Here is a 24,548-nt window from a genome sequence, read left to right as displayed (position 1 = left end):
TGAGCCAGGAATAAGTCTAACTGATCTGGATGCCAGTGGTATTCAGTTTTATATTATGTGAGTTGATAAAGAGGTGAGCCATCAACATCCATGAATGGCATAGTTAAGGTGACCAAGTCCCCAATGTGTAAGCAGCTATTAATAGATGGAAGAATTTTTCTGCCAACCTAGCTGCTACTCCTCCTGTTAGGGTAGGCAGTGTTATGCTGAAGTGCCCCAGTGTGGCAACTGCAGTGGTGCAGCCATGCCGCTGTACCATTTCAAGCATAGACAAGCCCTGCATCTCCAGTGCTTTATTCTTTCTTTTCCTTTTTCCACCCGTCTCTTCATTTTCTGTTCTCTGGTTTTGAACGTTGATGTATGTCTTCCTGTTACTTTTAGTGCTTCTTCTTCCCTCCTTCTCTGTTCTGTACCCTCCTGTTATCTTTTCAGACCCTCTCTCCAGCCTTCCTCATATTCTGTTTCATCTTCCAAGATCAAAACATCTTTGCTTTGCCCCCACACTCAATCTAATATCTCTAACACTGATTACATTTTCCATTCAACTCTAGCCCTCCATTCACTGCCTCCCCTACTCACACTCAAATCTATGTAATATTGCCTTGATCCACTCCCCAGCATTCTCTATAAATCTGATTTGCCCCCAATACGTATTGATTCCCACCAATTTATCCCAGATACATTCAACTTTTTTGCTCTCTAACTTCTCATAGACAATCTCCTCATCCACTACCATTCACTAGCAGGCCAAGCAGGGGAAGTTGCTTTGAGCATGTTCCTATGCCTACTCTCTTTCCAGGGGTTGGGAAGACAGAGAGATGTGTGTCTGCCCTCCTCATTTTGCTTAAACAAGGTACCTGCAGGAAGTTTCTGAGATCTTACTATCTGCCAAAGAGAGTTGAGGTTCCTCAGTACCTTGAACCAGAGGCTCTTGTTACTCACAAGATTAGACTCCAGAATTGCAGGTGTTTACAGCATAATGAAAAAAGACAGTGGCTGGAACAGAATTGTGATCCAAAATGAAGAGGTGGGCTGAGAAACCTCAGCTAACCTGGACAAATATTCTCTGCTGTTGGCCCTCTGTTCAAAAACAGTCTAGGTAATGAGGGCCTGTTTGAGACAATTATTCTGAGACCTGCGGATTCCCTCATTGCCTATGTCCCCACTTGCATACATCAAACACTGCCCAAACGTGTGCATTTTGAGAAGAAGAATTCATTTTGAAGAAAAATATCTGATCTGATGCATTGTAACAGACAGGTCAGAGGCTGTTGAATTAATTCACTGCAAGTCATATTGAAGCATGTTTGAAAGGGTCAAATACTACAATGGTTATTCATGTTCAGGTTGCTTTTCAGAGCTCCATTTATTTGCAGCATGTGGCAGCATGGCAGAGCAGCATGGAATATTGCTTGGCCAAATGAGAGAATGAACATGGAAAACCATTCTTGTTCAACCTACATGTATTTATTTTCAGTAGACTACAGTATTTTTTCTTATTTTTCTCTTTTTATTCTCTTTCTCTCTCCTTTTATCTGTAATTGTGGTGATTTTTATTTTGGTATTACTCACTCTTTCTTTACTCCATGTTTTGATTTTATTGTGGCTTCTTTCATGTTTTTCCTTTCATTTTCTGGTCACCTTGTTTTCCCATCTCTTTTGAGACATTCGTTGCATGTCTGCCTTTCTGTTTTATTTTCCCTTCTCCCAAACTTCTTCCTTTTCACAGCATTGGAACACGGGAGATAGTCACCCAGAAGAACTTGAGTGGCTTGGTGCCCATCCGAGATTTCAGGCTGGACCCCAGCCTCCTCTACTCTATTCCTTTACTAGCACTGAGCCCCAATTTACTGATTGTGTGGCTGTTTCTGAGCATAGCATACCTGGTGGCCCGATTACGTTGCAAATGAAGACAAGTTAAAAAAACAAAATAAATAAAAGTGCTTCAATATGTATTGCCACCTGATACCTGCTGGACAAAGGAATGTGTCATAGCATTGTCTGCCAAGAATAATTATTATTATGCCTTACATTTTTATGTTTATATTGTACTAAACTGTAAATATACATCAAATTATTTTATCAAGAGGAATTGTATTGAAAGTTTAAATTTATTGTTACGCTTTCAGTGCTTATAACATAGTCTGAAGTTGGCTGTTACCTCGTTACTTTAGCTGGCCTGAAGATCAGTTTCTCTTACCAAATATTTCTCTTACATTCAGATCTAAGAGTCTCTCTCATATATACAGTTTTGTGTTACTTGTTTCATGTATTCCAGAGAAAGGAACGCTGTCTGAAAAATATTTGTATCTTTTTGTATAATCTTTAAGTGTATGCTAACCTTACCTTTCATTTTTATGAGGTATGGAGAGAAAACTGTAAAATATATAGGTGGGGTTTATAACAGATGTACCTAAACAAATCTGACACCTTTCTACTTCCATTCAAAGCATATTCTCTAAATTAAGTAGAAAACAGTTTGCAGAACCCACTCTTGTTCCTTTCTCATGTTTAAATCTATTACAATAGCATATATTTACCCACACAAGAAAAACTTTAATTGCAGTGTACTGTATGCAATATTATTTCATTACGTTTATAGGTGTACATTTTTGTAACATATTTAAGGGACTCACAGAAAAGGAGAGTGTGTAGTAAAAATAGGCTGCGAATGATCCATTATCCATTTATTCTTCCTTGGGAAAGAATGCTCCATTTTCAAACTATAAAAGAGAATTTGGAAGCAGGATACTAACTTATAAGTTAATTATGTTGACATTTAATAAACTAGGCAAGAAAATATTAGTTAGCTCTTTTAGCATGTGGACTAACCAACAATGAACTACAAAGCTAATGCATCTGCGTTTTTTTAGCAGTGACAATAGATAAAGTATTACTGTTATTTCTATATTTAAATATTTGCTAGGTGAATAGACATTATGGTTATGAGAGCCACATAAGGAGATACGTAGGTGACAATGAGTTAGATGACATAGATGACAATGAGTTAATTTGTAATTTCTATCATAATTGCTTTAATTCGCTCAAATAGGAATATGGTAGCATTCAGAAAGCCTAGGTAGATGTAACTTTTATATTCATTTTAATGGGTTTTTTTAATAAGAATTTCTGATCAGTAATAATGCAAGATGAAAAAGCAGCTATGTAATATTCAGGTTAGAATAGACTCCTATATTCAGGAAAAGTTTAATTTCCTTTTATAACTGAATCAGAAAGTACATGGCTGTATTTTCTTTGTATCTTCACCAAATCAGATTGTACAGTTCACCATCTCATGGTTTCCATCCCTTCTTCACCCCGGAGGCTCTCTTGTGTTTAAAAAAAAAAGCGAATCTGTTTAAATTTATGTTTATAACAACCTGAAGTGAATTTGGGAGGGCGTATTACTGATGAAACTGAAACCAGTGGCACACCAGCCATGGAAAATAAAAATCTGATGGATGGCAAGTATAAATTACTCTGCTGATGCATCTCAGTCCTGTTCTTCACACTCTTCTGATTACAGCCTTGTTTGTCCCCTGAACAGCCTGCCTTTTGTGCCAAATTCTGTGTTTTTATTATATAAATAAAAATCCAGTGTGAGCAATGGCCTGAATCTTGCAAAGCGCTGAGCACAGTAGCCCCACCTCACACATACATGCTTAACTTTGAACTTGACTGGTCCTATAGAAGTCATTGGGAATATTCATGTGCTTAAACTGCAGCATGTTCAAATGCTTTGCTTTGGTGGATTGGGACAAAACATGCTCATCATCTTGTAAGATCAATCTGATTAGTCTCACTTTGGGTGAAACCTAGGCTTACTTAATTCAATTTGATTTCTTTGGCGCCTAGATTTCATCCTCTGTGATCTAGCCTATATTTAAACCCAGGTCTCCAGAACTGAAAAACTTAGTGCATGCTGCTAACATTCCATGACCAGAAGAATTACATTTTCCACGAAAATTGTAACATAATTAAATTAAGATTCTGGTTCTTCACTACTGTCCCTGTCCTGTACAGTGCCATGTGCCCTGAACTCACAGGGTACATCTAGACTACAGACTTTTGTCGACACAGCCTTTGTCGACAGATACAGTCGACAAAGCTTCTGTCGACAAAGAGCGTCTAGACTACATCCAGTTCTGTCAACAAAGCAAGCCGCTTTGTCAACATGAGAGTGTAGAGGCAAAGGACAGTGTAGATGCAATAACTCCTTCTGTCAGCAAAACTCTGTTGACAAAAGGCATTATTCCTCGTGAATGAGGTTTACTGCCGTCGACAAAACTGCCGAGTTCTGTCGATGTTATGTCGACAGAACTTGGTGGTAATGTAAACACAGGTATAGTTTTGTCAACAAAAGTCCACTTTTGTCAACAAAACCCTGTAGTCTAGACACACCCACAGTGAGCTCAGTGGGAGTTGTGGATGCTCAGCTTTTTACGAGAGTATTTGACACGTTGCCTGATTCGAACCCTTCCATAGGATCTCTAATGAGAAGACTGTTATGTCATATGAATGAATGTGTAATAAACATAAGTGCCATTAGCTGAGATGTATTCAACAGCACTAGATCTCCATTCTTTGCACTTTAGAACAGACTTTATTAAATTTTGATGGTGGCAAGAGTGTTATACTGTATCTTTTTAATTCAGCTGGTTACCTTTGGGCAGGAGCTTTTACATTCATTTAATTAAATGTTGACAGATACTAGGGTAAAAGTGTGGTAAATGTTAATTGATTTAAGGTAAAACTAACTCCTACATTTAAGATAAAAATAACAATTATAGTTATGCCTTTGTGGTCACATATCAAAATATATTTTAGATCACATTTAAGATTATATTAAAGATATCATGAAAGCCAATAAAATTTAGGAAACTTGATACCAGTTGGTACAGTGCCAACTTATCCAGTTGTGTCTAGGAATCCCAGGCATGAAATAAGGATTTATGTTCACAGTTAGGTCACCTAACAGAACGTGACTCATGAATAAATATTTCTGGTCATCAGTGTTTCCAGTCAAACAATAAGCTACATCCTCAGTTGGAATAAGCTGACATAGTTCTATTGAAGCTGGTGGTTTACAGCAGCTAAAAATATGGCATAGAAGGTCATATAGGGTAGCATATATGTTTGTTAAAGGGCTTTTCCCTTCACCCGCCCAATTCCCTGGTTCTTCTCATACAGATAGAGAGCCACAATACCAGAAGTCTGAAGTGCAGACAATTCAGTGTTTATTGGGGTTAGCTTTCAGCAAGCATGATTCCATTTTCTTTTTTTTTCCCAACTTCCTGTTTGCTCCAGTTTATATAGTGATAATCTCAGCTATGACTTAACCAATTATTTTACTGACATTTTATTAACCAGTCCTAACTCACTGTAACACAAGTCCCTGCCTAAATATATCCCACCACCTTGACCGATTTACACCCAAATAAGTTAATTATCCAGCAGACAGAAACAATTAAAAAACCAGACACCATACAAATTAACAATAGAAAAGTGTGCACCATAAACACAAAACACTAAAGAAATGAGAGTTTCACAACTCCATCTGTTAAGTGAATTCTTGCCAGACAGAACACTATTACACTAATATTTCTTTAAACATTCTAGGGTCTTTTCTTTACCTGGAGGTGTTAGATTGGCTTGCCTTCCTAACAGCCTTATATTACCTTATGTCAAAGTGACTGGTTTGGAACGTGAGAACGTGACCATATGTTTCAGTTTATGGCTATTCCTGCTGCTTAGCCAAAAAACAAGGCCTCAGACTGTTACAGTGAGAGAAGGCACGTACAGAGGCAGAATGAGATTTTGATTCTTTGTTTGATTCTTTGTTTTTACATACCTCTAACTAGCTAACTGATAAGAATACACCTAAAATATTAAAATATAGGCCTTTACAGACAGTCCTGAATATCTACATTCTAACAGTCTTGTCCTCACATCCACAGGGGAGAAAGCCCCTGCCACTCTATCACTGTGACTCACTTCAGAAATATGCAATAACTAGTCATGATGAATGAATTCTAAACAATGCTAACCTTACCATTGAATACCCTAACTTTCTGTTTTGTGTAGCATGCTACTATCACTTTGTGACATTACCCAGGGTGTCAGAACATCTACTCCTTAACCGATCATTTTACTGATATTTTTCTAACGAATCCTAACATATTATCTGCTCACACCACTGTCAGTATTCAGAATTGCTCCCAGCTAAATTATATGAGTGCTCTGATCAGTCACTCGTGGACTATAATATAAGGGCATCACCCAGAAATTCTTAATCCCAGCCTTGTTCCTCCAGAAATATGCATCTTATACTACTCAGTACCTTTCTGAACACTACACGCACATAGGAAGTCTGTCATTTCATCAAAGGAAAATGATAATGCACCATCCCAAATGGTGCTTCCCATATATTCTAATCCAAACACACTAGTTAAGATAAAATAATATGATAACTCTATGAACTACAAAAAGATAGATTGTAAATGATTACAAGTGGTGATACATGAAAGTCGGAATTGGTTACAAAAGAAAACAAAGGAGTAAAATGCAAGCTAACACCTAATTTAATAAGCTAAGTGAATGTAAAAACAAAAGGTTTTGTTTCACCATACACTGCAGTACATTTCACAGACTGAGTCTACTTTCAGCCTGGCGTCCATCCGTCCTTAGTTCAAATCTTTGAAAGATATTGTAAACAGAAAAGAAAGAGGAGAGAGATAAATGGGAGGCCACTGTCTCTGATTCTGATACCATCTTCCTCTCTTTGACGATTACCCCCAGCTGGGGTGCAGGCAACAAGTAGTCTTTTTTGGACACAAGGTCTGACCAGTCCTTGGGATGGAATGTACATTTCTTATTCACACTTTCCCATTGCTGGAGAACAACTGCTTAAACAGGTGATAGCTCTTTAACACTTGGCTAGGCTGCCAGTGTCTCTTTGTCTCTGAGAAACTGGCTTAGGTCTGCTTTTCTTAGCCTTAGAACATATTTAGCAATGCTTTGTAACCAACTCTTATAACTTCACAGCAATTTGACCAAAAGAGTAATGTTCACAGTCAATAATGTTCAGAAGATTATATGTTTTCAAATGATACCTCCACAAGGCATACTTTGTACAAAATTTATCCAAGTCTCGTAAATGTGGCGAACATATTAGTATACATTATCATACACTTTAAACTTAAGTTTTTAATTACACTTTTTAAAAATTCCAAGAAAATGAAAGCAGATCTCTTAAAGAGGTATATTTTAATGGCTCCTTTGAAGCAATTCAAGTCCATGATGTAAAAACATATTCAGGGAATTTTCACAGTATATCTCATTTAATTAGCTGTAGCAACTTTTGCAGCATTTTGTGTAAAGACACAAAATACTGGTATACCATACATATAGGAACCATACTAAGAAAAAAAGTTACTGCACATTTGTTATAGGCAATCTTCAAACTTTAAATAGGATGGTCTTAGGAGACAAAGTCAAGAATGCTAAATGCATTAAAACATTAAAAGCAGGCAACAAATAATAAAGTTCCAACCATTTAATTAACCAAAATCAGATAAGCCCAACAATGAGCTAATGTTAAGAGATTTTCAAAAATAAACAAAATCCAAACCAACCTTTTAAATTAAGTCACTGTGATGTACCTGGGATATGTTACATGCTGCTTTTCATCTGTCTTTAAAATAGGAATTTATATAGCATTTCAACCATACACTGGTATGGTGTACATTTCACCATCAAGTTAGAGCAGTGTTTCTCAGCGTGGGCCTGCGCCACTTTGTTTACCCAAAGGTTCCATAGCCACAGAACCTCACAGCTCTCACTGGCCCTGGCTTGCCCTTTCCAGCCAAGGGGAACCATTTAGTGGTTGGCTAAACAAAGCAGCATGGGCCCACTAGGCAGTGGTCCCCAACCTTTAGGGGCTGCCGGGCGTCCGGGGGTGGGGCCGCTCATGTGCTGGGTGTCCGGGGCCGCGCACACACAGTGCGCCCGGGGCCGGCACCACGCATGTGCCTTGCACCTGGGGCAGGGGTCGCCCATGCGCCCGGGGCTGGCACCACACATGTGCTGCACGCCTGGGGCAGGAGCCACCCACGAGCCCTGCACCCAGAGCTGGCACCGCGCGTGTGCCGCACACCCAGGACAGGGGCCGCCCACACGCCCTGCGCCCAGGGTTGGCTCCGCACGTGCCGGGCCAGCCCAGATGATTCAGCGGGCGCACATAAATGCCCCGGTGGGTGCCATGGCGCCCGCGGGCACCTCATTGGGAACCACTTGACTAGTGGCTTTGCCAAAACTGACCTGTGGCCCACTTTGAGAAACCTGAGTTAGAGCATTTAAACCATTATCATTATCCATTTTTTTACCTTCTGTACTGAGAAAGAAGAAAACATTCTCTTAAGAACCTAAGCTAATTTATAACCTACATTTTTTTTAAAAAAAGTGCTTCCTTTTTATAAGTCTGTTTTTGGAAAACAAGGATTTTGCATATGAAGAGAATTTTGCAGTGGATTTCAGAACCATTGTATAGAAGCCTTATCGGTGGGGTAGCTTTCATTATAGCACAGAGCCTCTCCACAGTATGAGCAACTACATAGCAACGTTAGGGAAGGCCTTGCAATCTAAACTCTGAACAGTTTTGTGTGATAACTGTATATAGAGCCAATCTTTATTTTGCACACATACGAAGCTGCCATTTCAGGATTTAGATTCTGTTAGTACAGTTTGTTGATTTTCAAACTAATTTATGCATGCAAAGCTATCTGGAAAGTCATTATTTTTGTACTCACTCTGCTCTTTAAGTAAGTTTTCATAATACTGGCATACAGGGAACAATAAATTTATTTTAAACATTCTGTTCAGAGACCAGCAGTTTTTCTTTATTAACTTAATTTACTAACAAATTAGCAGAACTGTGTTTCAGCAGGTTTCTTGGGATCCCAATTGCAATGAAATGGCATTTAAACTTCACAGTGAAAGTACACTGAAATACATGAAACCATCTCAAATATATAAAGTTTGTTCCATTAGATACACTGCTGCTTTTTAGAAATGCAAAACTAGCAATCAAACATAGCATGTGTTCATTCTGTGTGCTTCTTAATAGCATCATTTAATGAGTCACCATTTTTAATATTTCCAATGACAAATGATCCAAACACCCATTTAAACTAATCAACTTTTTTAATGCTTTGAAATAACCAGTTCATTTCATCTTAGTTTAAGTCGCTTATTTATTTATTTATTTTCCTTTTTACTTCTGTCATTTTTTGTGCTTGTTTTTTTTCCCCAGTGAGGGTTGTCGAAGAGAAAATACAATGAAGAATGTTGGATGTCGCAAGTATGCATTTAATTCCCTGCAACTGAAGGCTTTCCCAAAGCATTACAGGCCTCCAGAAGGAACTTATGGAAAAGTTGAAACATAAGCATACCGTGTCCTATAATTAGCTGTTCCATTAAAACATGGACTACACTTTAGTTTAATATATGAATTTGTCATCAGGACCAGGATAACCAATTTTTGTATGTTTCACTTGGTTATAATGAGCATGTTACATTATTGAATTGGAATCTATGAAGATTATTCTGACACCTTAGCTTGAGATTAGCTTGATGACTCTCTGCCCATTTAAATAGCCTTCAGTGTATGTAAGATGTACAAATATTGTAGCACTGAATAATTGCCTACATGCAAATAGCTTGGTATCTCCAGGATGGTCAAGAACTTTATGATTGGCATTTAGGCGGGTGTTTTACATAACATCTTTTTCTACTGAGTTGATTTGAGATTGAGATTTTCATAATACTTTTTAAAACTGAGTATAATACCTCAAAGTTGTAAATAGTAAATTAATTGGACCCTGGACAGTGAGTGTAAAATGCATTGTTGCAATCAAGCATCAAAGGTTTAATTTTTAGAAAAGGCTATCAGGACAATAAAAGTCCGGCACTTAAAATATTTACTGTATATATATTGCTATCTTTCATACATGAGTTAGTAATGTAATATACAATGCCAGATACGAGGTCCTATCCTGCTCCAACTTAATACAATGTTCCCATTGACTTTAGTGGGAACAGGATTGCACCTCTCAAACACCTTATTTGATTTCAGAAACTTTTTTCAACTTAAATTTTTCAAACACTTATGTGATTGCGCTTGATTAGTGGTGAGTGCTAACAAACAATATTGTAAAATTCAAATAGATTTATCCTATTACAGTAATGTAACTTGTACTATAACAGGCAAGTCAGTACATTTCATGGTATTATGTATTAAATAACACATTTTTCCATAGCTTTTTATATTATTTCCAGGTCCATTGTGTTATCTGAATTTTTAATATATACTTCAATAATTGCTAACCCAACAGTGCTCTCTATAAATGCCCACCACTGCCAAATCATTCCATAAAAAAAAATATTTCTGTTTAGTATTGCATTTTACCCAGCTGAGCTCTGTCAGAATAATGTGCGGGGATTATGATTGTCTTAACATATTTCGGATGAATCTGGCAATGTCCTATTTTGATACAAAGTAATTGTTAATGTGTTAAAATCTCATACTTGTTCCATCTCATGATTAAGGTGACCATATAAGCATCCAGTAAGAAATGTTCAACAGATCTAATTGAAAATAGTCTCTGTAAAGGGTATACATTTTTTAAAAAAAGGAAACATTAATTTCCAGATTTTTTTTTGGATTAATCTTCCTTAGCCACATTTAGCCCAGTATAAAAGAGTCCTTCCTTCCCCTCGGATTCTAAGGAAACAGGTCTTAAAATGGAAAATATGTTCAGTTTATTCATAACTGAATAACAACAGACAGATATGTATGTGGCAATTTTCTTTCTCTGTCTTCTTGGTGTTTTTCTGTGTCTCACTGCTCTATCAGTCATGTTCGTCTGTTCCCATAAATAAATTGGGGGGGAGGGTTAAGTACTGTAGTTTTTCACATTTTGCTTTTTGCAGTTCAACATTTAGCAATGTGTCACACCTGCCAGACTGTTTTGGCTTTTTTATTATTATTATTTTACCCTTACTAGGACAATAAAATGATGACAACTGTGCAAGATATGCATGTCTAGAAGTCTGTAAAAAGTATTAATTATCCTGTCCCTGTTCTGAATAATTAATTTATGGCTATAGCAGAAACAGTCCTTGGGAACTCCACTGACTCTGATCACCCCTAATGGAACAACCTGTGTTTGTTTTTTGACAATGTGTAAAACAAATGCATGTCAAAAAAATCCCTCAGTAAGGATCCTTCAGATTTATATTATTCCATTCATTCTGTTCAACCAGCAATTCCTATTCCGTTATTAAATGCCACATTTCTTGTAATGTAATCTGTACACTTTAGAACTCTGAGTTTCTCACTGGTGACATTTAGTTGATCAGTTTATTTTATATATTTTTCAGTCATGTAGTTAGGCATATATATAAATTCTTACATTGTTACACTGGAACTCTGTTCAGTTTTGGCAGGGGAATAATGTAAGGGAGTTATTACCGTTATTAGAGCTGCTCATTAGCATTTTGGAGTAATTAATAATTAAATCCACTCTAAATTACAGTGACCTTTATTTATTTTGAATACACACCTAATCTGAATGAATTCAAAACTCTTTACGTGCATGCTTTTTAGTCATCTTTTTAAAGGGGTAGAACACCAACCTGAAGTACTGCATTATTTTGTGGAGAATATTATAATTTCTATATACTTCATGTAAAGGATCCTGGTTCATCTAATATTTTATATATATATATATATATATGACATTGTTTTTACATGCACATAAATAGGCTTGCTTAAAGGGCATATTGAACAGTACGATTTTGAGCAGTTCTTCTAAAAAGAAAAACTGTGGAACTGTAACTAAACATATAGGAATCGTCACGAGAGTTTAAGCTTTTCTGTTTCACAGGAAAGACATTAAGGATTACTGTAAAATGAAGTTCTGTCTACTGTTTTTTAGTACATTTTTTAAATTACAAAACATACAAAGGTTAAAAAAAATATAGCCAGGTATGTTCTGTGTATGTTCTGTGAAAGCACCCACTGCTCAGTTGCCTTTTGTTTCATTTACATATGTAAAATTATTGTATAATACAATACTGTTTTGTCCCAACAAGTTGTATTTGCCAGGCTTTGTGCACTAAAATATTTTATTTATTTGGTTTGGGCAGTATTACTATATCATAAACATATGGATAGTGTTTTATATATTCCTAGTTTATCCAACCCATGTATGCTGTAAATGTGCTAGTCTTTAGGATGAAACACAATAAAAAAATTGACAAGAATATTGAGATTATGACTTATTTTTAAATGCATACATTTAATATAAATTAAATTAACACTTTCAATATCTTTGGCTCCAAACTTGACCTATCTTTTAATATTTATCTAATGGGAAAGCATTGGATCTTTGATGAATATATTTTGCACATTTATATGAATAAAATGTTGCTATTCATTTTTTAGATCTTGTGAAAACACCATGTGTGACAAGCCATGCAATCACAGAAGTCACCTTAGGATTGTTCCCCAATGTGCTGATCATGCCATTGACCCCTGCCTTTTTGCTATGTGGAGCTCTTCACCATCTCTCCTGCTAAGCCAGATCCTCTTGTCTCAAGAACATAAGAATAACCCTACTGGGTCTGATCAAAGGTCCATCTAGCCCAGTATACTGCTTTCCAACAGTGGCCAATTCCAGGTACCCCATAAGGAGTGAACAGACCAGGTAATCATCAAAGGTACATCCGCACAGCAGCGTTATTTTGGAATAACTGATGTAATTCCGAAATAACATAGTGCACGTCTACACTACAAGCAATTATTTCGAAATAATGTCGAGCTGGAGGATTTCTTACTCTGACTCCTGTAACTCTCATTTCAGAAGGAGCAAGGGAAATGAAATGAAGAGTGTTCTTCCTTCCACTTCCTGCTGTGTAGACAGTGCCAAAAGCCAAGTTAAGCTATTTTGACTTAAGCTAAGCAATTGACGTAGTTGAAGTCGCATAGCTTAATTCGACTTTAGCCCTACTGTGTAGATGTATCTCAAGTGATCCCTCTCCTGTCATCCATTCCCAGCCTCTGACAAGCAGAGGCTAGGGACACCATTTCTACCCAACCTGACTATTAAAATGACCTAACCTCCATCAATTTATCTAGTTCTTCTTTGAACCTTGTTAAAGTCCTGGTCTTCACACCATCCTCTGACAAGGATTCCACAGCTTGAGTATGCGCTGCATGAAGTAAAAATTCCTTTTGTGTGTTTTAAACCTGCTACCTATTAATTTTCATTTGGTGACCCCTAGTTTTTATGGGAACAAATAAATAACTTTTCCTTATTCGTTTTTTTCTGTACCAGTCATAATTTTACAGACCTCTATTATATCCCCTCTTAGTCTCCTCTTTTCTAAGATGAAAAGTCCCAGTCTTTTTAATCTCTCTTCATATGGAACCCATTCCAAACCCCTAGTCATTTTTGTTGCCCTGTTTTGGACCTTTTCCAATGCCAATATATCTTTTTTGAGATGAGGCAACCACATCTGCATGCAGTATTCAAGATGTGGACATACCAAGATCCCAAGATCTCTCTCTTGCCTAGTTGTAGCTAAATTAGTCCCCATCTTTTCGTATGTATAGTTGGGATTATTTTTTCCCATGTGTATTACTTTACATTTATCAACATTAAATTTCATTTGCCATTTTATTGCCCAGTCACTTAGTTTGGTGAGATCTTTTTGAAGCTCTTTACAGTCTGCTTTGGTCTTAATAATCTTGAGCAGTTCAGTATCATCTGCAGATTTTGCCACCTCAGTGTTTACCTCTTTCTCCAGATCTTTTATAAATAGGTTGAATAGGCCTCCCCCAGACTAGGCACAGAGTTGGGGTTATTTCTCCCTGCAGAATAATGCAGACACTGAACCTCTTCAGCTTTGGAAGGACTTAGCTCAAAGGGCTCAGCAGCCAGGAAACCAACTCCCGAATGGGGCCAACAACCCCCAATAAATCCGTCTTACCTTGTGTAAAAGTTGTACATGGGGAAAGCAGTAAGGTTAGGCCAGCCCTCCTTTTCAATGAAAGAGATATGAACAGTGGTTGCTTCCTCCCAGGTAAGTTGTTTTATATCCTTTTAGGGTGTGCCAGGCAATTTAAAAAACCATCTGAAGATGAAGGGCTGATTGCTCATACTGGTCAGCAGAACAGCAAGAAATTCCACAGATTCAACCATTTTGACCCCACAGACACTGCTTTACATCATCATTAACCATGCCCAGGAACTGTTCCTGAACAACCAGATTCCACATATCTTCAGAGCTTGTGATCCGTTCCCTCCTCACCCACTTATCGAGCAGATCTTTCATTTGGTTCACATAAGGCACATTGCTGAGCCCAGCCCCTCTCTTAAGGGATATAAGTTTCATCCTGTAAGTTTCAGGTGTAATCTGAAACTATTTTAAAATCAAATCCTTTGAATTTACCATAGTTTGAAGCATCAGCTATAGGCGTCTTACTGAATTACGTCCAAGGTTCTCCCTTTCAGTTTTGCAACCAGAGTGATCGTTTTCTGCTCCTCTGGAATTGAGTGCATGGTACACAGTCTTTCAAAGGTGATGAAATATTCAGAGATATCTGCAGATTCATCATAAGATGGGCACAGTTGATCCCACTCATGGATTTTTGGAGGGGTGGATCCTGCTGAGTCAGGGTGCTGACTCTTCCACTACAGCAGAGTTCTTGCAGTCTCTCTCTCTCCTTCTCCTGTCAAGCAGATTGTTGGGCTGCTTCTTCATCCTTTTCAAGCTTTTTCAATTCCTGGGCTCCTTTGGGCAGCCTTGTCCCTGGCACCTTGCACTTCTATCTCAAGCCTCTTTCATTCCATTTGTCTTTTATATTCTGCTTTCTGCTTTGCCACTTGGGCCCTGTAAAGTTCCAGTTTCTTTTGTACCTATCTCTCGTTTTGCTGATTTTCCTTTTCTATTTCCCTTACCCAAAATAAGCAAGCTGAAAATAACAAACCAGTAACCACTTTATCTAATCTCCATCCACCACACTTAAAATCACTCCTAGCATACGGCGCAACTAGCTGTGTACACTACTCTGTGCCATGGTGATAGGGTGCAATCTGAGAAGTCCCTGTGGAATTGTTCCCCAGTGTGGCCTGCTTTCTTGGTCTCTGGGGTTCCCTGCCACTCTTTTCTGGTAGGCCATGTCCTCTGGCGCGTGCGCGCGCGCACACACACACACACACACACACACACAACCCCCCCCCAGAGCAGTGCAGACACTGAACCACTTCAGTTGCCTCTATCAGATACAGGCAGCAAAGTAGGGGGGAAGAGAGGGTACTTCAAAGTGGCAGCGTCGCACGGCTGATCCCGGGCTTAGCTGTGCAGCGCTGCCCCTTTGAAATGCTGCCTCGGCATTTCAAAGCAGCAGCACTACATGGAGCCCAGAGTCAGCTGGGAAGTCCCCAGCTGATCCTGAGTTCCGTGGAAATGCCTTTTGGAGACCAGGGTCAGCTGGGGAGTCTCCAGCTGACTCTGGGCTCCATGTGGCATTTCAAAGCAGTAGTGCAGCATGGAGCCTGGGGACAGTGGGGGACTCTGAGTCCCCTGATGACCTCAGGCTCCATGAGGGTGCTTCCACTTTGAATTGCACAAGAGCCCCCACTGGGGATCTTCATCAGTGAAAGAGAGTAGCAACCACTGTGCAGCTATTATGCTTATAATAGTACATGGGATCTTTTTAGGGGGAAAGGTGAGATGCGGCATTTATTAAGAATACAATATCAAAGCAGTTAGCATAGTCTTCATAAATGCAAGCTCACATACACACACACGGGGGTCCTACAGATGGTGTATAATGACCTGTCTGTTGTGGCTCAAGTCAGTCTTGCTAGGCTGAGTGAGTGAGGAGTTCGGGGTCTTTCGATCACGATTCGAGGCTCCTCTGAGGCTTGGCTTGCAGGATTGAACCCAGAGTTTAATGGCCGGATCTTCCCTTCTTATACACCAAATGGTCTGGTAGCACTTTATAGACTAACAAAACATGTAGATGGTATCATGAGTTTTCGTGGGCACAGCCCACTTCTTCAGATGACCGGAGTTATGAGTTGGGGATATGAAAACTCAAAATAAATAGGAGAGGGGAAGGGGAGGGGAAAGACAAAGAAAAGGGGAAGGAGGTAGGAGACAGAGCATCATTAAGTATCTGGAGAATGGGTACTTAAACCTAAGCAGATAAAAATCAAAGTCAATAGATAGATTCCTAAGACAGGAAGGATACCACTTGAATTTACAATTCATCCACAAATTTAATTCTCACACCTATGGCCTGAATTGAGATAATGGATGGCTGGGGCATTATCAACCAAACAAACAATGAAAGTGCCAAGAGCTCTTTGTCTGTGTAGATTCTTGTGTGAGTACATTTCCTCTCTAATTGCTATCTTATTATCCTTATCTGCTTCTTTTAACTATCCAATTTTTAGGTGCTTATAGATTACCAGTTTTGCCTGTTTGGTTTTCCCTTTGATATTTACATACCCTCTGCTCCTTGTTTCCCGCCCTCTTCCATTTTTTTCCTTCCCCTCTCTCCCTTCTCCCCTATTTATTTTGGCTCTGGACATGCTAAACTCAAATCTCTGGTCATCAGAAGAAGTGGGTTGTGCCCACGAAAGCTCATGATACCATCTACATGTTTTGTTAGTCTATAAAGTGCTACCAGACCATTTGTTGTTTAAGTTTATCCTGTACAGACTAACTCAGGTACCCCCTGAAGCTAGATAAAATAAAATAGTATTTATCTGTGTCCTTTTAAACACATTTTTTGAATCTGTATAAAAATACCATTTTGGATTTCATGTGGACGCACAGAAAATAGGATACCCAGGGCTTGACATCACTATCAAGTTAACTCACGCTATAATCTGAGTGTTGCCTCTAACTTGAAACCCCATCACAAGCACAAACCCATAACATGAGCGCAGTGGGACTTTTTACTCAAGTTGGCTAGGTTAGCACCACTCCTCAGCTGCTGACACAATTGCTTTACACAGCTTGAAGTCTCATTTCACAATATGCCTGCTGCTCTCACTTGAGCTAAACTAATTTGAGTGTTGATACCATGAGTTACTCAACAATGAAGACATGACCACAGAGTTTTTACCCAGGCTTCTTATCTTTTTGTGCTTAGGCAAATGGTTTCAGATATTGTTCAGCATAAATTGCAAAACGGCTCCTAAGTGTGAGAGGATTAGTTTCACACTGAATGATTTTATTGTGTGAGATGAAGATTACTCTTGAGTATTGTGCTAGAGTTTTATGTTGTTTCCTGCTTTTTAAAAGTATATCCCATGTACAACTGAATAAAAGTTCTCTTCCAACCCTCTGATTCTATGAAGAGAGAACACTGTCCAAGAGCTGCAGTATTCTGGATGTACAGGCAGTCCCCGACTTACGCGGATCCGACTTACGTCAGATCCGCACTTACGAACGGGGCTTTTCTCGCCCCGGAGCTCACGGGCGGCGGGTCGCCACCCGTGTCCTCCGGGGCAAGAAAAGCTTCTCCCAGTGTCCCTGGTCTGCTGGGGGGGTCCAGCAAAGCCGCTGGACCCCCCCAGCAGACCAGGGACACCCAAGCAAAGCCGCCGCCTGGGTGGCTTTGCTCGTTTGCCCGGGAGCAAAGCCGCCCAGGCAGCGGGACCCCCGTCGCCTGGGCAGCTTTGCTCCTGTCCCCCTGGTCTGCTGGGGGGGGGTCCAGCAAAGCCGCTGGACCCCCCAGCAGACCAGGGACACCCGAGCAAAGCCGCCGTCTGGGTGGCTTTGCTCGTTTGCCCGGGAGCAAAGCCACCCAGGCGGCGGCTTTGCTCGGGTGTCCCTGGTCTGCTGGGGGGATCCGGCGGCTTTGCTGGACCCCCCCAGCAGACCAGGGAGACAGGAGCAAAGCCACACGGGCGGCAGGGTCCCTCCGCCTGTGCGGCTTTGCTTGGGTCTCCCTGGTGTGCTGGGGGGGGAAAGGGGGCGCAGCTAGTGCGCCCCCCCCCCCAGCAGACCAGGCTTTTGTTGCGGGATGCCTCGGGTAGAGCAGCTGGGGTGCTGCTGGGTTGGTCCTGTGGGAACCTACCGGGCAGCGCCCCAGCTGTTCTGTCCCAGACTCCAGATTCAGCAGCTGTTGAAACTGATCAGGCTGATTCCAGGAAGCTGGGGGCAGAGCAACTCTGCCTCCGGCTTCCTGTAGTCAGCCCCTGGTCAGTTTCAGTGGCAGCAGCTGAATCTGGAGCCAGTTCCGACTCACATACAAATTCAACTTAAGAACAAACCTATAGTCCCTATCTTGTACGTAACCCGGGGACTGCCTGTATATAATTCAGATCTGTGCAGATAGATAGCACAAACCTGATGCTCCGCAGGAGCAAGGTGGTTCTTATGCCGTATGGCAGGCCTCTGTGTGGTAGAAAATTTCACCCATTCCACATTATCTTTTGGCACATTAATGCAAATTCTTAGTGCACAGTCCCATCAAAACAATAGCACAAATGTTATTTATGGAATTGGATTATGCAATCAGAGAAAAATTAGGTATACTATATTATATAGTATGCATTAAACTAACTACAAAAGTGTAGTAATGGTGCAATTGTTTTATGGATTGGAATATGTGTAATGAAACTCCGCGACTGTTTGATGTAGTAATGCTCTTCCAAACAAATCCCCAGAGACAATAGGTCAGACTTAATACACAGTCCTACAAACCAAGTATAGAAGCACTCTGGGGAGGGCGCCACTTCCTATGGCTGCTTGGTCAGGCAAGCCGAGACGTGCTTTCAGGGGCTCCTCTCTACAGCCACATCTCACATGCCACTCCTATACTGCCTCCCCCCCTCACAAGATACCACACGGATGCAGTGTGCTCTGGTTGCCCTTGCAGATGCCACAGCACTTACGTCATAGAGACAGAGCTGCTGCAAAGCAGTGCCATGCTCACGGGCCTCGTGCTGTGCCTCATGGTGCAGTTCTTCCACACTGCCCCCACATGCTGCTCCAGCAGAATGATGACCAGCCCCAACTAGAGGACCCCTTCACCCCGATCCTGGTGCTTCTGCTGCTGCAAATGCCCCTAAACCCTTTGGGCACCGCAGAACACCGCTTCTGGCAGAGGGAGACCAGTTTGGACTGGTGAGACCACACTGTCCTGCAGCGATGGGACGACCAGCAGTGGCTTCAGAACTTCTGCATGCGGAAGGCCACCTTCCTGCAGCTCTGCGAGTGGCTCGCCTCTGCCCTCAGGTGTGACCCGCCATCCCCCTGCAGAAACGCGTCGCCATCGCCCTGTGGAAGGTCACCATGCCAGACAGCAACCACTCCATTGGGAACCAGTTTAGCATGGGGAACTCCACAGTTGGGGCTGTGCTCCTGCAGGTAGCCACGGCCATCAACCACATGCTACCACAGAGGGTCATCATTCTGGGCAACATCGACACCACCGTCGATGGCTTTGCCACCATGGGCTTCCCCAGCTACAAGGGGGGCCATAGATGGCACCCACATGCTCCTCCTGCCCCCCTGACCACCATGACTCAGACAGTATCAACAGGAAGGAGTACTTTTCAAAGGTGCTGTAGGCCCTGGTGGACCATAAGGGCTGGTTTATGGACATAGACATTGGGTGGTCAAGGAAGGCACAAGATGCCCACATCTTCCGGATCTCATGCCTGTTTCAGAAGATGCACATCGGCGCTTTTTTCTTCATCTGCACCATCAGGGTCAGGGATGTGGACATGTCCATATGCATCCTGGGTGACAAAGCTTACCCCTTGCTTCCCTGGCTTATGAAGTCCTACATGGGCAGCCTGGACCCCACCAAGGAGAACTTCAAAGCCAGTCTCGCTTGAAGGGGAGGTTCAGGAGTCTACTCAGCCACCTGGACCTCAGCAAGCGAAACATCCCTTTGTGGTAGTGGCCTGCTGAGTGCTCCATAACCTTTGCAAGAGCAAGGGGGAGACTTTTCTCCCAGGGTGGGGGGCAGAGGCTGGCCAAGGCTTACTAGCAGCTGGATGCCACTTCCATTCAGCGAGCACATCAGGGGCTGTGCGCATCCAGGAGGCTTTGATGGAGAATTTCAGCCAAGGCCATCCATGAGACTCTCCTCCGGGCCTCTCCACAAGGGACCCCTGCATTGTCCCTGTGTGCCCTTCCTTCCCCACCCCTCCCTTCCCCAGCTCTCTTCCCATCTTCCCCCCTCCCCGGCAGAACAAATAAAACGCCTTTTTTTAAAACAAACAACTATGTTTATTTGAGAGATATAAAACAGGGGAGGCACTGGGGAAAGAATCTAGAATGGGGGGAGGAGGCAGGAAGAGTGGGGAGGGAGCTCAGGGATGGGGTTGGGCGTGGTATCTGCCTCAGTCAGTTGTGGAAGTCTCAGCTGCCCTGGAGGTCCCACCACCCTGGGTTCAGGGGCCCTGGTGGCCCCTGGGGGAGGCTAGAAGGACAAACCAAGGGGTAAGGGTGGGGGCGGGGAGGTGGCTGGTGGCCTGCCCCATGCATGAAGTAGGCGCTGCATCACTGAGGTGAGGGAGGAGCACATGGCCTCATGCTGGCTGGGCAGCTGGTCCCAGGTGGCCTGCTGCTGCTCCCAGCCAGCCCAGTTCATCCTGGTCAGTGGCCTGCTTCTGATGCTTGTCATTGAGCCCCTGGCTGAGAGACTGGAGGCAGGCCATCGGTTCCCACAGCAGGTCTTTGTGGGTTCTCTTTCTGTGGCAAATCCCGCGGAGTCAGGAAGATGGCACGGGAGGTGGTGGATGCGCCACACTCACAGCTGGCCCAGCTGTGAAGAGAAGTTACAAGGGCAGTCATCCCAGGAGACATTGTGTATGAAGCCTCACCCTTGTCAGTCCCCGTAATACACGAGGTTCGAAGGGATGCCGGAAAGGATGAGACCACAACTGGGGGTTTTAAAAAGCACAAACTGATTTTATTTTGATGACGCCAGACAATCATCAGAACAAAAATTAAACAGATTGCCAGACAACACAAAACAATTCCCTGAGGGTATGTCTACACTACCCTCCTAATTCGAAATAGGAAGCGGACAGGGGACTGCAGACAGGGGAGTTGAAGAGGGAGAGCAAAGCGACCCCACCGCCGAAGAGGCTACCCGGTGAGAGTACAAGCTGTGGTGTGAGTGTGTGTGTGTGCCTGACTGTTTGAATTTTACAGTTTGAAGTGTGAATTGAGTCTGATTCCAGGGAGTGCTAGCAGTTTCAGTTTCAGCTTCTGTGGCAGTTGGGACTGAGAGCCTGCCATTGTTCCCTTGATTGCCTCTGATTAGCCTCAGGCTCAGCCTTCCCCTGTGTGACTCAGAAGGGGGCAGGCCTGACCTAGGCAAGCAGGCTTTAAAAAGCCAGAGCAGTGCGACCAGGGGAGCGAAGCGGACAGGGGACTGCAGACAGGTGAGTTGAAGAGGGAGTGACTGATGGTGATGAAGACCCGTAGCGCTTGTGCCAGTACTTCTCCTGTCTCCTCCACCTGTGCCTGTATCCAGACAGAGAACCTGAGCATGGATGCCTCTACCCAGGTCCTGGTGTGGTCTTGCTGTATTTGTGGCTTGCAATTCCCACTGAGTGATCTCCAGGCTGGGGGAGACAACCGTTGTGAAAGGTGCCTGCTGGTAGAATCTCTCAGGCAGCAGGTGGGAGAGCTACAGGAGGAGGTGGCCAGGCTGAGGAGCATTCGAAGCCATGAGGAATTCCTGGACAGTATTCCTGTGGAGTCCACGGAGGTCACTGTCCTAGGATGTGGGACTGTTGACCAGCCACTTATGGAGGAGGCAGTGGTGCAGGGTGAGCACTGGCAGCTGGTTACTTCCGGCAGCAGGCAGTGTTCCACCCCTGCTCCTAACCCTCCCACTGTGTTGTTACATAACCGTTACTCTTTACTTTCAGCAGGAGACAAGGAGTCACCCCCACAGTGGAGGAGACCAGGCCTTGCACCACCAAGGTTGAGCAGTCTCCTGCCACCACTGCGAGGAGGAAACGTAGAGTAGTGGTGGTTGGAGACTCTCTTCTGAGGGGAACGGAGGCACCCATCTGTCGCCCTGACAGCTCATCTCGAGAGGTATGCTGTCTGCCAGGGGCCCGTATCCGAGATGTTACGGAGGCATTGTCGAGGATTATCCGGCCCTCTGACTACTACCCCATGCTACTCATCCACGTGGGCACAAATGATACTGCCAGGTGTGACACTGAGCGGATCAAGTGTGACTACAGGGCTTTGGGAGTACGGGTGAGGGAGTTTGGAGCGCAGGTGGTATTCTCTTCTATCCTTCCTGTCAAAGGTAGGGGCCCGGGCAGAGAGAGGTGCATCCTGGAGGTGAATGCCTGGCTGCGACGATGGTGTCGCCAGGAGGGATTCGGCTTCCTTGATCACGGGGTGCTCTTCCAGGAAGGACTGCTTGGCGGAGATGGAGTTCACCTTTCCAGGAGTGGGAAGGCCTTGTTTGGACACAGACTGGCTAACCTTGTGAGGAGGGCTTTAAACTAGGTTTGTCGGGGGCAGGTGAGCAAAGCCCACAGGTAAGTGCTGAATGTGCGGGACTGGGAGATGGATTGGAAATGGGGGGGACTACGGCCTATAATGGCAAGGAGAAAGGAGGGTCAGGGCACAACAGGGAGGCAAGATCAAATCAGTATCTTAGATGCCTATATACAAATGCAAGAAGTATGGGTAATAAGCAGGAAGAACTGGAATTGCTAACCAATAAATACAACTATGATATCATTGGTATTACAGAAACCTGGTGGGATGGGACGCATGATTGGAATATTGGTATGGAAGGGTACGGCTTGCTCAGGAAGGACAGACAGGGAAAAAAGGGAGGAGGGGTTGCCTTGTATATTAAAAATGTACACACTTGGACTGAAGTGGAGATGAACGTAGGAGATAGCTGTGTAGAGAGTCTCTGGGTTAAGCTAAAAGGGGTAAAAAACGAGGGTGATATCATGCTAGGAGTCTACTACAGGCCACCTAGCCAGGTGGAAGAGGTGGATGAGGCCTTTTTTAAACAATTAACAAAACTATCAAAAGCCCAAGATTTGGTGGTGATGGGGGACTTCAACTATCCAGACATATGTTGGGAAACTAACACAGCGAGGCACAGGCTATCCAATAAGTTTCTGGACTGCATTGGAGACAACTTTCTGTTTCAGAAGGTTGAAAAAGCTACCAGAGGAGAAGCTGTTCTGGATTTGGTTTTAACAAATAGGGAGGAACTAGTTGAGAACTTGAAAGTGGAAGACAGTATAGGGGACAGTGATCACGAAATAATAGAGTTCATGATCTTAAGGAAAGGTAGAAGGGAGACCACCACAATTGAGGTTATGGATTTCAGGAAGGCAGATTTTGATAAGCTCAGAGAACTTGTAGGTAAGGTCCCATGGGAAGCAAGACTGAAGGGAAAAACAACTGAGGAGAGTTGGAAGTATTTCAAAGGGACGTTGTTAAGGGCCCAAAAGCAAACAATTCCGCTGTGTAGGAAAGATAGAAAATATGGCAAAAGACCAGCTTGGCTTAACAAGGAGATCTTGCATGATCTCAAAATAAAAAAGGAGTCGTATAAAAAATGGAAACTAGGACAACTAACAAAGGAGGAATATAGGCAAGCAACACGGGAATGCAGGGGCAAGATTAGAAAGGCAAAGGCACAAAATGAGATCAAACTAGCTACAGGCATAAAGGGAAACAAGAAGACCTTTTATAAATACATTAAAAGCAAGAGGAAGACCAAGGACAGGGTAGGCCCACTGCTTAGCGAGGAGGGAGAAGCAGTAACAGGGAACTTGGAAATGGCGGAGATGCTCAATGACTTCTTTGTTTCGGTCTTCACCGAGAAGTCTGGAGGTTTGCCTAACGTAGTGAATACAAGCAGAGAGAGGGTAAGTTTAGAAGATAGGATACACAAAGAACAAGTTAAAAATCACTTAGGAAAGTTAGATGTCAGCAAGTCACCAGGTCCTGATGAAATGCATCCCAGGATACTCAAGGAGCTGATAGAGGAGGTATCTGAGCCTTTAGCTATGATCTTTGAAAAATCATGGCAGACAGGGGAGATTCCAGAAGACTGGAAAAGGGCAAATATTGTGCCCATCTATAAAAAGGGGAATAAGAACAACCCAGGAAATTATAGACCGGTCAGTTTAACGTCTGTCCCAGGGAAGATAATGGAGCAGGTAATTAAGGAAATCATATGCAAACACTTGGAAAGTAATAAAGTGATAGGGAATAGCCAGCATGGGTTTGTGAAGAACAAGTCATGCCAAACTAATCTGATAGCTTTCTTTGAAAAGATAACGAGCCTTGTGGATAAGGGAGAAGCGGTGGATGTCATATACCTAGACTTTAGTAAGGCATTTGATACGGTCTCGCATGATATTCTTATTGATAAACTAGGCAAATATAACTTAGATAGGGCCACGATAAGGTGGGTGCATAATTGGCTGGATAACCGTAGTCAG

General features: G+C 42.5%; 1 protein-coding gene across 21 annotated transcripts in view; it reads left to right on the top strand.

Moving 5' to 3' along the window:
- INPP4A (inositol polyphosphate-4-phosphatase type I A) overlaps positions 1 to 12,324 on the top strand; it is a 208,966-nt gene extending 196,642 nt beyond the window's left edge. For all 21 annotated transcript variants that reach the window (XM_075916558.2, XM_075916552.2, XM_075916546.2 and 18 more), the window contains one exon: positions 9,311 to 12,324. In XM_075916558.2, the coding sequence (XP_075772673.1) occupies positions 9,311 to 9,443 (133 nt within the window). In that variant the 3' untranslated portion in view covers positions 9,444 to 12,324. The remainder of the gene's footprint in view (positions 1 to 9,310) is intronic.
- The last annotated feature ends 12,224 nt before the right edge of the window (positions 12,325 to 24,548 follow it).

The sequence above is a fragment of the Pelodiscus sinensis genome, chromosome 1 (genome assembly GCF_052426305.1).
Source record: "Pelodiscus sinensis isolate ZL-2025 chromosome 1, ASM5242630v1, whole genome shotgun sequence".
Lineage (NCBI taxonomy): Eukaryota > Metazoa > Chordata > Testudines > Trionychidae > Pelodiscus > Pelodiscus sinensis.
This window is presented reverse-complemented; position numbering and strand designations above follow the sequence as displayed.